Below are 14,986 nucleotides of genomic sequence, written 5' to 3' on the forward strand. Positions count from 1 at the left end.
CCTGAGGCCCAAGCAAGCCCTAGCCCTACAGCCGTTGAAAATAAGGTAATAAGGAAGGCAAATGGAATTTTGGCATTTATTTCTAAAGGAATAGAGTATAAAAGTAGGGAAGTGTTGTTGCAACTGTACAAGGCATTGATGAGACCGCACCTGGAGTACTGTGCACAGTTTTGGTCCCATTACTTGAGGAAGGATGTAGTTGCATTGGAGACGGTTCAGAGGAGATTCACTAGATTGATTCCTGAGATGCGGGGCTTGTCTTATGAGGAGAGATTGAGCAGTTTAGGCCTATACCCACTAGAGTTTAGAAGGATGAGAGGAGATCTAATTGAGGTATATAAGATGCTAAAGGGGATAGACAAAGTAGACGTGGAGCAGATGTTTCCCCTTGTGGGGCATTCTAGAACGAGAGGCCATAGTTTTAGGCTGAGGGGTGGTAGATTTAAAACAGAGATGAGAAGGAATTACTTTTCTCAAAGGGTCGTGAATGCCAGGAAACTGAATAAATTTAAGGAGGAGATAGACAGATTTTTAATTAGTAATGGGTTGAAAGGTTATGGGGAGAGGGCGGGAAATTGGAGTTGAGGCCGAAATGAGATCAGCCCTGGTAGTATTGAATGGCAGGACAGATTCGAAGGGCTGAATTGCCTACTCCTGCTCCTAGTTCTTATGTTCTTTTGTTCTAATGAAAAGCCACCCATGTTTGGCTGATCCGATAAAGACCCCTAAAAGTGATGTGGTGCTGCCTGCAAAGTTTGGCGCTGATGACCACGAGTGCTGCCCAAAGCAAGGTAGGCAAACAGACCTTGAAATCCTGAGCAAAGTGCAGTCCACCAGGTGCATATCACTTATGTACAGTTGTGAAACATGTGCCCAGATGTTCCAGCGTGAGGGGATGATTCCGGCGAACAGGACTTATAGTGAGATGCTAAAATATTGAAATTAGGCTCCCGACGTGCAGTGGCTGGAAACGCAGTCCATCATTGATGGGTGGAACAGGCGATCACAAACTGGTTTCTGGTGGTGAGAAACCAATTTTTGGCCTTCTCGCCATAATGTCCCCTCCCCCACCCGCCATGAGCGTGACGTCAATGGTGCCAGAAAATCCCAACTTATGTTTCATATGGTGGATAGTGGCTTCTTGTGGAGAAGGCAAAGATCAGCAGGAATAAACTCAGTCTCAGCTCTGTATCATCATGGTAAAATATTTTCATTTGCTTATCAGAGATATTTCAGTGTTTCAGGTAGTTAGTAGCTACTTAAGGTTAGTATACTTAAAATATTTGAGAAGTTTTGAATAAGTTTAGTGTTCTTGGCTGAAAAGCCCATCTTATCATTGGAAAATGACTTTTCTCACTTCATTTTTTTTCCTTTGTATCTTTTAAATTAAACTCAGAATTAATTTCAATTTTTACACCTGTAGGATGTGTTAATGAATTCATTCGGTAACAAACTATACAAGGCATCAGATCTTTCAAACCTGTGCTTTTTACTGATTAACCATTTCAACACAATCACAGGCAATTGTCAAACGGTTACAGGTCAGACAAAATAGCCAGGAAACTTCTAGTATTTAACTATAGATAAAAAGTTACACCAATATTCATACAGTTTCAACAATGATTTGTGATAGTGAATTCTGCATTCTAACTAGTCTCTGCAGAAATCACTGGACCAAAATTCCTTGAGGGTTCCCCTGGTTTTTGAACAGTTGGAAACTAGTGATCCCCGAGAAAATGGTAGAGACCTCGCTGTGCCTGGTAATCAATTTCTTTTTGCGATTTTATGATTTAGTGATTACAAGCAAATCACATCAAGGAAACAAAACTGGGGCAAAGACTCCCTGTGCTGGAGTTAATGATCTAATGGCTCAGTCAGGATCTGGTGAATTGGCACAGCTACATCCAGTGAGGCATACTGACCTTCAAATGCCTGACATAGATCTCACCGATTGGGCCCAGGCTGGAGAAGTATAACCATTGAGCTTTCACCCAAAGTTATTTTGGTCCTATTTTTTTTCCATTTAATTTTTTCTGTGATCATCTTAAGTTTGTTCACTCTTGGTACCAGTTGTCAGACAAATTGGGGGAATAAAATTAGCATTCTTTGCTCTATTATTAACCCTTCAAATCTTAAAGCTGCTTTAGGTCACTCCTTAAATTCCTTAGCTCTGGTGAAAATATCCTAACTCCCCAAGCTCTCTTCATAACTGTAACCCCTCATCCATGGTAACATATTGAATCTATACTGATCCTTCCTATAATGGAGCATCAAAAAGATATGCAATATTCCAACAGCAACCTAACTAAGCTCAATATTACCTTGTTGCTTTTGTACTTATTGCCTTTAGTTACAAAATCTAGGATTCTGTCTGCCTTTTTTGAGAAACATACTTGCTTTATTTCTTTAATGACCTGTGTGTCTGCACAGCAAGCTCATCTACCTATTTAAAATTTTACCATTAAAGGTGTATTTCCTATCTGTATTCTCACTTCCAAAATCTATTATTTAATGTTTTCAGCCTTGACTGTAGTTGCCATTTGTTGCCTATACAGCCAGCCTATGAATGTTCTAATGTGATTATTCCACAATTCTACATTTTATTTACAAAATACCCCAATTTGGTGTCATCAGAAAATTCCACTATTCAACCACCTCTCCTATCCGTGTAGTCATATTACATTAATTTTATGTGGGATTACCTTTGCTATAAATTCTGCTTGATATATTACCAAATGTTGAGGATGATTGGGTTGGGTTGGGTGTCTATGTTGCACAATGATCCATTTTGAATCATAGCTGAATACTAATTAGTTAGAAATAATATGGAAATCCTGCTTCTAAAGGCATTGGTTGTTGCATACTTAAAAAAAGTCTTCTGGCCACTGGACAGAAGGAGGGGTTGTGGGGGCGGGGTGTGGTTGTGGTTGGTGTGTGGAGCATGAGGTTGTGTTTTTTTTTAAATAATCCAGCACTAGACTTTGCGCTGGAGTTAGGTTGGTTTCTTTCTGTAATGCCTTGTAGTTTTGTTCAACATGCCAATCAGTGTTATGGCTCCAAGTCTTGAGATACTAGATCTACAAACCATCTTAAAATAAAGATAAAAATGTGGGTTGAAGGCACACTTACCAGTAGCGGGAAGAATTATACGGGGCGGAGAGAAGGTACAGCTATTGCCTATTTGCTCAATTCCCCACACTCAAAATAAAGTTTAAAGTCCTAATGTCCTTTCAACCCCCTTCATTCTTCCAAATTATTCTGCATTAATTTTATCTCAGTGCGAGCTTGTTTCCTTCACTCTTTCTTATTAGAGATTATTCTGTTCTACCCTGTGCTAAACTTATATCTTTCCACTCCCCCAATTAATTAGGAAATTGTTAATTTCCTTCTTAAAATAGTTGTCTTCTGACTGTACATGCAGGGAGATATCCTGTTTCTTTCCGGTCAAGATGAAAAATTGTACTTTAAATGATACTTAGCCCAGTCTGCCCAATACCTTTAATTGTAACTCATGACTGAGCATAAAAAATGTACAGATTAACTGTCATATAACCATACCATGCTTTCACATGCTGACAAGAGTTGTTGGCTAGTATAGTATTTTGTGGTATGGTTGTGCTAAACCAGCTCTGCAGAATCTACTGTCCAAGACTTGACATATGAGATTTTTTGTACAATGGGAGTATTTTATTAGAACCTGTGTAAACACAAATAAAACAATAGTTATAAATATAAATCAATGGTAAAGCTATCAGTTATCAAATTTCAAATAGTTCCTCAGCAGAAATTAACAATTAAGTTACTCACTTAAGTGTCTGAAACAGAATGTTAAATCTTGGATTTTAGGATACGTATAAATGGGCAACAAACAATGCCAATTCGAGCACAAATGCATTAAAGGTATTAAATCATTTTTAAAATCTCAAAAGTTGTTCTGCTAAATGAAATAGTATAAAAAGTGATACCTTTTGTCACAGGTGTGTCAGCTTCTGAATTTGCATAATTTTTCTTTTCAGTGCTTTCCTTTATCTGGACAAAATGTTTCATCAACAGGCAGGATACTCCAAACATGTAGAGGAGACCACATACATAAAACGAGAAGTCATATTTGTTTGTCAAATCAAAAATCCAGCCTAGTCAAAGAGAAGACTCATTAAGTATTCCAGCAATAGATATCCTTAGACTTTAGACATTTCAGTTACTCTTCATTTTAATTTAGTGCGTTTAGACTTTACAATGAGTGCAGTTGTAATGATCTCTTTATAGCACATATACTGGCCACAGATTCTTCCCTGACATAAAGCTAGGTTATTTTTTTGTTAAACCTCAAATAATGTCTGAGTTTTATTGTGAACATGATCATGAATCAGAACATGCAACAAGGGCATTGCTCACACGGCAACCCCCACATAAAATTGACCTTATTGTATCAAGTTCAAGAAGTACAATTTCAACATTTTTGGCATCACCAGGGAGGACTGTGGCAAAATACAGGAAGACATTAATAAACTTGAAGAATGGGTGTGTCATTAGCAAATGAACTTCAGTGTAGGTGAACCTGAGGTGGCACATTTTGATAGGAAGAATGAGAAATCCACATACTCCTTGGAAAATAGGTGTCCACATGGGGTACAGATGTATAAATTATGAAAAGTAGCAATGCAAGTTAATAAGACCATAAGTAAAAAGGAAGCACTGGAGTTAATTTCAAGAGGTATTGAATTGAAAAACGGAGATTATGCTAAACATATGTTGTACATTAGTTAGACCACACTTGGAATACTGTGAATTGTTCTGATCTCCTGATTATAAAAATGAACATATGAATTAGGAACAGGAGTAGGCCACTCGGCCTCTCGAGGCTGCTCTGACATTCAAGAAGATTATAGTTGATCTGATTGTAACCTCCATTCCACATTCCTGCCTCCCCCGATAACCTTTCACCCCCTTGTTAATCAAGAATCTAACTCTTCTTTAAAAGTATTCAAAGACTCTGCTTCCAATGCCTTTTGAGGAAGAGAGTTCCAAATACTCATAACCCTCTGAGAGAAAAAATTTTTCCTCATCTCTGCCCTTAAATGGGCGACCTCTTATTTTTAAGCTGTGACCCCTGGTTCTAGATCCTCCCACAAGAGGAAACATTCTCTCCACATTGACTCTATCAAGACCCCTCAGGTTTCAATCAAGGTTTCAAAAGAGGCAAGAGTTGCCTCTTAGTCTTCTAAACTCCAGTGGATACAAGCCTAACCTGTCCAACCTTTCCTCAAAAGACAACACATCATTCCTGATATTAGTCTAGTAAACCTTCTCTGAACTGCTTCTAATGCATTTACATCTTTCCTTAAAAAAGGAGACCAATAATGTACACAATGCTCCAGATATGGTCTTACCAGTGCCCTGTATAACTGAAGCATAACCTCCCTACTTTTGTAATCAATTCCCCTCAAAATAAACAATAACATTCTATTAGCTTTCCTAGTTACTTGCTGTACCTGCATACTAGCCTTTTGTGATTCATGCACTAGGACACAGATCCCTCTGAATCTCAGAACTCCTCAATCTCTTACCATTTAGATAATATGCTTCTTTTTTATTCTTCCTGCCAAAATGGACAATTTCACATTTTCCCACATTATGCTTCATTTGCCAGATCTTTGCCCACTGACTTAACCTATCTTTGCAGCCTCTTTACGTCCTCTTCACAACTTACTTTCTTACCTATCTTTGTGTCATCAGCAAATTTTGCAACCATACCTTTGATCCGTTCATCCAAGCCTTTTAAATTATTAAAAGTTGAGCCCCCAGCACCGATCCCTGTAGCACAGCACTCGTTATATCTCACCAACCAAAAAATGACCCATTTATGCCTACTCTCTATTTCCTGTTAGCAAGCCAAGCTTCTATCTATGCCAATATGTTACCACCTATATCATGAGCTTCTATTTTCCCCAATAACCTTTGATGTGGCAACTTATCAAATGCCTTCTGGAAATTTAAGTACTGTACATCCACCGGTTCCCCTTTATCCACAGCACATATGAATCCTTCAAAGAAGGTTAAACATAAGGTTAGTCAAAAAGAAAAGGGAAGCATTTGTAAGGGCTAGAAGGCTGGGAACAGATGAAGCCCGTGGAGAATATAAAGAAAGTAGGAAGAAACTTAAGCAAGGAGTCAGTAGGGCTAAAAGGGGTCATGAAAAGTGACTGGCCACAGGGTTAAGGAAAATCCCAAGGCCTTTTATACATATGTAAAGGGCAAGAGGGTAGCCAGGGAAAGGGTGGGCCCACTCAGGGAAAGAGGTGGGAATCTGTTGTGGAGCCAGAAGAAATGGGAGAGATACTGAATGAATACTTCTCATCAATATTCACCAAAGAGAAGGACTTAGCAGTCGATTTGTCCAGGGAAGAGTGTTTAGATAGCCTGGATCATGTTGAGATCAAAAAAGAGGAGGTGTTAGGCATCTTGAAGAATATTAAGGTGGATAAGTCCCCAGGGCCAGATGGCATCTACCCCAGAGTACTGAGGGAGGCAAGGGAGGAGATTGCAGGGGCCTTGACAGATATCTTTGTATCATCACTGTCTATGGGTAAGGTCCCAGAGGACTGGAGAATGGTCAATGTTGTTCCATTGTTTAAGAAGGGTAGCAGGGATAATCCAGGAAATTACAGGCCGGTGAGCCTTACGTCAGTGGTAGGGAAATTATTGGAGAAGATTCTTCGTGACAGGATTCACTACCATTTGGAAGCAAATGGGCATATTAGTGAGAGGCAGCATGGTTTTGTGAAGGGGAGGTCGTGTCTCACTAACTTGATTGAGTTTTTTGAGGAAGTGACAAAGATGATCAACGATGGAAGGGCAGTGGATGTTATATACATGGATTTCAGTAAGGCCTTTGACAAGGTCCCTCATGGCAGACTGGTACAGAAGGTAAAGTCGCACAGGATCAGAGGTGATCTGGCAGGATGGATACAAAATTGGCTTGGTCATAGAAGACAGAGGGTAGCAGTGGAAGGGTGCTTTTCTGAGTAGAGTTCCGCAGGGATCAGTGCTGGGACCTTTGCTCTTTGTAGTATACATAAATGATTTGGAGGAAAATGTAACTGGGCTAATTAGTAAGTTTGCAGACAACACCAAGGTTGGAGGAGTTGCAGATGGCGAAGAGGATTGTCAAAGGATACAACGGGATATAGATCGGTTGGAGACTTGGACGGAGAAATGGCAGATGGAGTTTAATCCAGACAAATGCGAGGTAATGCATTTTGGAAGGTCTAATACAGGCAGGAATTATATAGTAAATGACAGAACCCTTAAGTGCATCAAAGGGCAGAAGGATCTGGGTGTACAGATCCACAGGTCACTGAAAGTAGGAAGGCATATGGCATGCTTGCCTTCATTGGCAGGGGTATTGAGTATAAAAGCTGGGAAGTCATGCTGCAGTTGTATAGAACCTTGGTTAGGCCACACTTGGAATATTGCGTGCAATTCTGTTCACCACATTACCAGAAGGATATGGAGGCGTTGGAGAGGGTGCAGAGGAGGTTTACCAAGATGCTGCCTGGACTGGAGGTTATTAGCTATGAGGAGAGGTTGGAGGAACTCAGATTGTTCTCACTAGAGTGACAGAGATTGAGGGGCGACTTGATAGAAGTTTACAAAATTATGAGTGGCATGGACAGAGTAGATAGAAGCTTTTTCCCAGGGTGGAAGAGTCAATTACTAGGGGCATAGATTCATAGATTTAAGGTGAGAGGAGAAAACTATAAAGGTGATGTGCGGGGCAAGTTTTTTTACGCAGAGGGTAGTGAGTGTCTGGAATTCGCTGCCAGAGGTGGTGGTGGAAGCAGGTACGATAATGGTGTTTAAGAGGCAGCTTGACAAATACATGAATAGGATGGGAAAAGAGGGATACGGACCCTGGAAGTGCAAAATGTTTTAGTTGACGGGCAATATGATCGGCGCAGGCTTGGAGGGCCTGTTCCTGTACTGTACTTTACTTTTCTTTGTTCTATAATACACAGAGACACTGGAGAAGGTGCACAAAAAATTTCTAGAATGATACTAGACTGAGAAATTATACCCATCAGGAAAGATTGAACAGGCTGAGGCTCTTTTTTCTAGAAAAGAGATAACTAGGAAGACCTGATACAATTCTTCAAACTTATAAAGGGGATTGATAGCACGGATGGAGAGAAGATTATGTGCAAGATTTTAACTCACTTGAAATCTATTCACTTAGATAGAGTTAAAAATGAAGCCTTCCATTTGCAGGAGAGACCAGAACTGGGAGCCACAAGTACCAGGTCATCTCTAATAAATTCAATAGCGAATTCTGGAGTAGAGTAGAATGGAGTGGAGTGGAGGTTACAATCAGATCAGCTATAATCTTATTGAATGTCCGAGCAGCCTCGAGGGGCCGAATGGCCTACTCCTGCGCCTAATTCACTCTGTGGCATTTGCACAAACTAACTGCTCCAAGACAATGATGTACTAGTAGGTATTCCCCTTGGAATACAACATGACTTGGAAAAGTAACAGAGCACAGAGCTGGACAAACTACTGGAAGAGGGAGGACAAAGGAGCAAATGGCTCTCAGCAGGAGGTCACATCCACTCAGGGTATTCAGGGAGCAATTTTCCAACCTGAACTTCAACAAGGAACAATGGACTGGATTTTACCATGCGCAACAGGGTCATTGACAGAAGTGAATGCACGAGGTACACCTGCTCCCGCCATGATTAAACACTGGCTGGCCAATTAGCATCCAGCCTAGGTTAGAACGTCCTGCAGTAGTGGGGTCAGGCCATGATCCAGAAGGAGGTAACAGTGCAAGATTGGAAGGGCCGCAATTGTGGGGAAGACACCCTCAGGGGCAGAATCTGGCTGCCCATCATCACCAAGAAAAGACAGCACTGTTTACAAAGAGCTGAGAAGAAGAGTGAAGCCATAAGGCAAAATATCTGGCATAATCTTGATGACGCCTGTGGCAGCTGCAATCCCTGTCACCCTGGGTAAGAAAGGAGGAAGTGACACCAGCTCCTCTGGGGCACCTCCCAGCGAATCAAGGTGACCCATTCCCACAGCATAGACTGCCAGCAGCAATAGAGAAGGTGAAAGGCAGGTGGGACCACAGTTTGACGATGACTCCTGTGTGTCCTCCTCCAGGCTGTGACTGGTTGGCTGGACGATCTCATACCACAGGATGGGAATCCCCACCAGAGCAGGCAAGCCTCAGTGGAGGTGGTAAAGGAGGTCATCAACCATGGGGCCATCCAGAGGCTGTGGCTGCAGTGCTGCAAGAGCTAACCGACCTTCTCTGTTCTGCAAGGGTGACTGGCAAACCTACATCCTGATGTGGGCACACCCCAATGGGAGGGTATGCAGTGATGTGCATGTGAAGTGGAAAATGGATCAATGAATGGCCGGTGGCCTGAATGCATTCTCAAGGAGCCTCGGCATCCAGCTTGGCTTCGAGAGAATGTGGAGCGGTGGATGGAAAGGAAGGGTTGCTTGTGAGGACCATTGCCAAGCGGTGAAGTTTGGGCTCAACCCTAAGGACGTGATCTCTTCAAAGATGAGACTCATCGCTCTTCCATTGTCTTTGCAGGAGAAGGGGGTCCATAATGCCCACGAGAGGTCGAGGACCAGTGGTGGAGTGCTCAACTTGGCATTTGTGATGGTGATGGAAGAGGAGATCCTGCAGCTGGCCAGTCACCTGAGATGCAGATCCATTGGCCTTGCAGAGGCCGGGGTTTATGGCGAGGGGTGGGGTGGGGTGGGGGGGTTGGGTGTTGGAATGAGAATCTGAGAGACCATCACTCTGCCAGGAGTGGCGGAGTGATTGTGTTGCAGTGGCAGGGAAAAGAATGAGTTTGTCTCTTCTAAAGGCTGGGAGGGCATCACTCTGTGTCATGGGTTAAGTGGTACAGCTGTGTCCAAAATGCAGGAACCTCTATATCAACTGAAATATGTGATGCTGGCCTTGGTTCTGTTGGCTTGGAATGATCATATGAGGTTGCAGATCAGAAGACTGCGGAGCACAGATTGTTTGGTTGAAAGTCTTCCACATCCTCAGGAGAAGTGTCTCATTATGAGAGACTCACAAGACTCCCTAGTAACCATTCCCTGTTAGCCATCAGGTGCAGTGTCAGGCCAGTCTGGATCCTCCTGATCGTCTTCCAAATCCCCTTCAAATTTGTCTTCTGAGAATGCAGGCCAGTCAACTAGATCCTCTTTTGCCAGGTGCCAGGCCCTCCCCACTCTGGATTGCAATAGTGCAGCATGCCATCACAACCAGGGAGACTTGCGCCGGTGTATACTGCAATGAGACACCAGCTCGGTGCAGGCAGAGGAATCTCATTTTGAGCAGGCCAATGGTGGTTCCGGTGGATGCATGGCTTTCATTTTATCTGTGCTCAGCTTCTGCTTGCTGATTCTTTAACAGGGTCATAAGCCACCTCTTTAGTGGATACCCCTTATCACCAAGTATCCATCCCTCCAATAACAGTGCTGGGGAAAAAAGCTGTAGCACCTGGAAGTGCCCAAGAATGTAGGTGTCATGATCATTCCTCCTATTCACAGAACTGCCTGATCCTCATTCGGTGGTCACATACAATTTGTATATTCAGGGAGTGAAACCCCTTAGGATTCACGAATGCCTTTAGCTGGGCTATGAGAGCCTTGATGGTCACGTGTGTGCAGTCTATGACTCTCTGCATTTTGGAGAATGTAGTTATTGCACCAAACCCTCTGGCTCTCTTAGCCTGACTGACCTCATCCATTGTGTAGTTGGTGAACTCACTTGCTCTCCTAAAAAGTGCATCAGTTACCATCTTGATGAAGTGATTCGCGCAGAGAGGAGGGATCCTGGAAAGTTCCTTTCTGACCAGCCTGAAGATCTTACTGAAAAGTACCACCTTTTGCAACTTCCTTGTTCACGTTTTTACTTACCCGCAATTTGTACTTAGTACATTCCATTGCCCATCACGTGGCAAATGTTCACTTATCCACGTTTTCTTCTCCCTCTCTCCTCTTTCCCCAGAAAGATGGCAGCAATAACAGGGCAGAGACTGGAATAGTTGCAGCTGAAGTGCAGCCCGAATGAAGAGTTTAACAGGAAATGTCTGAATCTCTTGGTTCAAAGCTGCAATAACAGCTCTGTTCAATTTTGAAATCTTCACTCATGTATTGCTCAGACACTCTCCCGTCTGTCTCATACAGGTACTGCACCACAATTTGCTGTAGAGTAACTGCCCAAACCAATGCTGCCCTCACATTGCTGGAATCGATCTAATTGTGTCCCATTGAAAAACATTTTCATCATTCGCGATCTCGCCATTTGCAATTTTTCATGGGAATGTAACCTCCATGAACGGCAGGATTTTACTGTATCTGGGTGCAATTTAGTCATTGCAATTCTCCATTCATCAACAATCCCACCTTGCCCCTATGCAAATGACAATTAGAATGCAAAAATAAAATCACCGCAAAAATATATAACAAGGCAAATTTATCAATGAAATCATTCCATATCGCATGCAAATGTGAACTATTTTACCTTGTGCATTCCCTTAGTGCCTTTCTTCCACATGCCTTTGCCTCACCTAGTGCTACCCCAACATCTACAGCACTGCTGATGGAAGGCTGCTGACTTTCAGTGGAGGAGACCTCAGATGGCCTTGCAGGATGACTTTGACCTGCTCTAGAAGGCTTGGCTTCTAACTGCAGCATTTCAGCAGGGGCAGGAGCTTGGGCCTGGTCAAAGGATGAATGCAGACTTCCAGAAAGAGGAGAGTAGGTCTGTGTTCAATAGAGCGTTAACAATCCTAGTAATCTGTTCAAGGACAAATTGTTGCTTTGCTGTGACACCTTGCAAGTTCTTTTGCACTGTGTAATCAACAGCAATTATGTCAGCAAGCTGATCTTGTCTGACAGCAGACTGACCTCACATGACTTCAGCCTGAGCTTCTACTGCAGCACTTTGACTGCTGGTGAAATCTTGCTGCTGTTGCATTGGAATCGGAGACATTGGGCACCAAGTGCTGCGTGATGGTGGGTCCACAAGTGTGCTGCTGGAGCTGGCCACCACTTCCATGTTGGAAAGGATTAGCTCTTAAGTTTTGAGCAAAACCCTGTGCCAAGTTGATGCTGGACTCATCCATGCTCTTTAACATTGACCACGGGCTTTCTGACAGGCTCCCCAATGCACCAAGTGTTTTGTTGAGTGTACTCATCAGTGTTCCTCTGTAAGCTCCCAAATCGAAGCGCTCATCTGAGTCCTTGCAGCAGAACTCATGTACAACCTCAACCCTCTGACGGGCCAGTCCCTGCACTATCCCTGTTGCCTGCCCTGGCTGCAGGCCACTTATGTCAGCTGTCTTACCAATGCAGATCCCACCTCTATGCTAACCTCTTAATTATGCACAGTGTCCGGAATTGAGCTGGACGCTGTAAATGTGAAATCAAGTGACAATGTATCTTCATGATCATCATTGTCTTCTTGCTGTTCCACCACAGACTGGACTGGTTGGACTTCTTGGATATCTGAAAGGAGAAAGGCTCAAGGATAAGTTTGTGGTGCAAGGAGGGAGGAAAAGTAAGAGGTTGTAAATCAGAAGAGATTTTGGGAGGAGGGGTAGATGAGAGGACAATTGGATATGAGGATACTGTCATTTGCAGTGGTTTCAGCCCTACTGCTGACCACAGATTCAGTAATGGCATCCCAATAATGGCAGGCACCATCTCCTCCATGGGAGTCAGGACATGGGGGCACGTCTGTCCCCTTCTGATTAGCTCCTGCTGCCTCCATTGTTCACCACCTTGTCCTGCAAGTGAGAGGGAAATGTGCCAGTGAGTGTGGTGCAATCTCAGGCGATATGGTTCTCATGGTTGACTCGCTGACAGTGCGTACAACTTGTAAGATGTGAGTGTGAGGCTTGCAGCAGTGCTAAGTGTGTGTGTGTGGTGGAGCATGTGAATGTTATGGAGGAATACTGATTGATAGAGATTATTGATAGGTGAGTGATAGGAGTGTAGTGAATTGAACAAAGTCTCAGGTTATCGATGTAGTTGTCAGAAATGGCATTTGAAGATGCATTCACTGATCTTGACCACTCTGTTAAGTTCATTGAACTTCTTGCAGCACTGTATCTAAATCCTTGGGACTTAACTCCTGGCATTGATCACCACAGCTATCTGCTCCCACTGCCTTCCCAGTGCAGGACTGGAGGGCCTTCTGACCCCCTGTGGATACAGGACATTTCTCCTATTCTCTACTTCATTCACCATTGCACCAGTGCAGCATCCATAATCCTTGGAGCCCACGCTCTACCATGTTATGCCTTTATTCAATGTTTCCCAGTGTTCCCCAATGATTCACTTCCTGAACAATTGCCAGCACCTACTCCTGCCAAAACATAGCTGCAGGTGTAGGCTTGTTTTAACTGGTTCCTGCCACTCATGTTTATAAGCCCTCTGCTGAAGCGCCCAGCCAATCGACAGTGCAGTTAATGCTGAAATCATTTAAAATAGCAGGCAGCTCAAAGTTGACATGGTGCCTGAATGACAGGCATGGGTTAATCACACATCATGATCCCTGTTTTTGGGGGCTATCCAATTTAGCCCCACTATGCAAAAGTTAATAGATGGATGGTAATTGGAGGCATCAGGGTTGTGTCACATTTTGGAATTCTTTGACCATTTCTCCAGGGAATATACTTGGAGAGAAAGCATCGCTCTTCAAATGTTGTTTTCTAATATGTGGAGTTATCATCTCCTGCCAGCTATACACAAAGGTTGTATTCAGAAGTAACAACAGATAACGAGGTAATAAGCACATTGTTATCAGCTGGAATGCACGGTCTGGTGGAGACAAATTCAAGAGTAGCTTTTAAAAGTGAATTGGATAAATGCTTGAAGGAGAAAAAATTTCAGGAATATGGGGAAAGAGCGAGGTAGTGGATGGTTCTTTTATAGTCAACAAAGGCACAATGGGCCAGGTGCTCCTCCTGTGCTCTATGATGGTATAATTGTACATGTTCCTTGTCAGTAAGGACAATCAGGGCATAAATATTGAGAAGTATGTTCATTCCAAGTGGAAAACAAGTTTTTTGATTACTGTAAATTCGAACTAATCTTGTACTTTGTTGTTCAAGGTCACTAAAGTAATTTTTCAAATGGAGCATTCCAATGGGCATGTCGACCAACGTGGACATTTATGTTTAGGTGATGGATTTTGCCATAGTTCCGTTGGAGCATTGAGGGCTGCTCAGAAATCCTATGTTAAGGGTGCTAGTATTTTTAAGGGAGATTTCTTTTCGTCGTTTTGTAGTACATAATTGAGTATTGCTGAAAAAAGACACTCTGGTATTCTTGCAATTGTCCTAATGAGTGTCAGGGGAAGCAACAACTTTATACTTGTGAGAAGAGAGCGCTGATTAGTTGGCAGGTGTACTCTAATTGGTAGAGGTGTTGCCATGGAGAATGCACCAGTTAATGGTGACTCACAGTTAACTGCCAAGCATTGTTTGAAATTTAAATCAGGCAGCTTGACTCTGATTGGTCAAGACATTGCCCTGAGGAATGAACCAGTGAATGGCTGTCACTTATTTTGTTTAGCTGAGACATGTGCAATGTGCATACATGTTCTTTCTGTCTACAAGGAACAGGGCCCTGTGCATTAATATATGTAGTTCCATCCATGCAAATGCACCAAACTGCAAGCCTGACTGACTATCTTAAATTGGTTGTCAATGTAATTTTTAGCACACTGAGGATTATTTAGCAAATTATGTCCAATCACAGAATCACACCTAACATTGGACACTGTGTTTTGAGTTTTGCAAGCACAGGCTGATTGCGTATGGTCTGTATCTTGCCCGTTGTGAACAGAGGAAGGGGGTGACATCCTCCAGTCATTGGGACATTCGGCCTACATACCTAGCATCAGACTGGCACGGAAATTCATAGTCCACATTAGTCATTTGTGTGA

The 14,986-nt window shown here is 42.8% G+C and overlaps 1 protein-coding gene across 1 annotated transcript in view; it reads right to left on the reverse strand.

Annotated features, from left to right (window-relative positions):
- Positions 1 to 3,638: 3,638 nt before the first annotated feature.
- Positions 3,639 to 14,986, reverse strand: part of LOC121287103 (monocarboxylate transporter 14-like) — a 49,386-nt gene continuing 38,038 nt past the window's right edge. The window contains exons 4-5 of the mRNA XM_041204651.1: positions 3,966 to 4,133; positions 3,639 to 3,697 (exon numbers count right to left, since the gene is read on the reverse strand). Coding sequence (XP_041060585.1) covers positions 3,639 to 3,697; positions 3,966 to 4,133 — 227 coding nt within the window. The remainder of the gene's footprint in view (positions 3,698 to 3,965; positions 4,134 to 14,986) is intronic.

This window comes from Carcharodon carcharias, chromosome 2 (genome assembly GCF_017639515.1).
Source record: "Carcharodon carcharias isolate sCarCar2 chromosome 2, sCarCar2.pri, whole genome shotgun sequence".
In the NCBI taxonomy this organism is placed as follows: Eukaryota; Metazoa; Chordata; class Chondrichthyes; order Lamniformes; family Lamnidae; genus Carcharodon; species Carcharodon carcharias.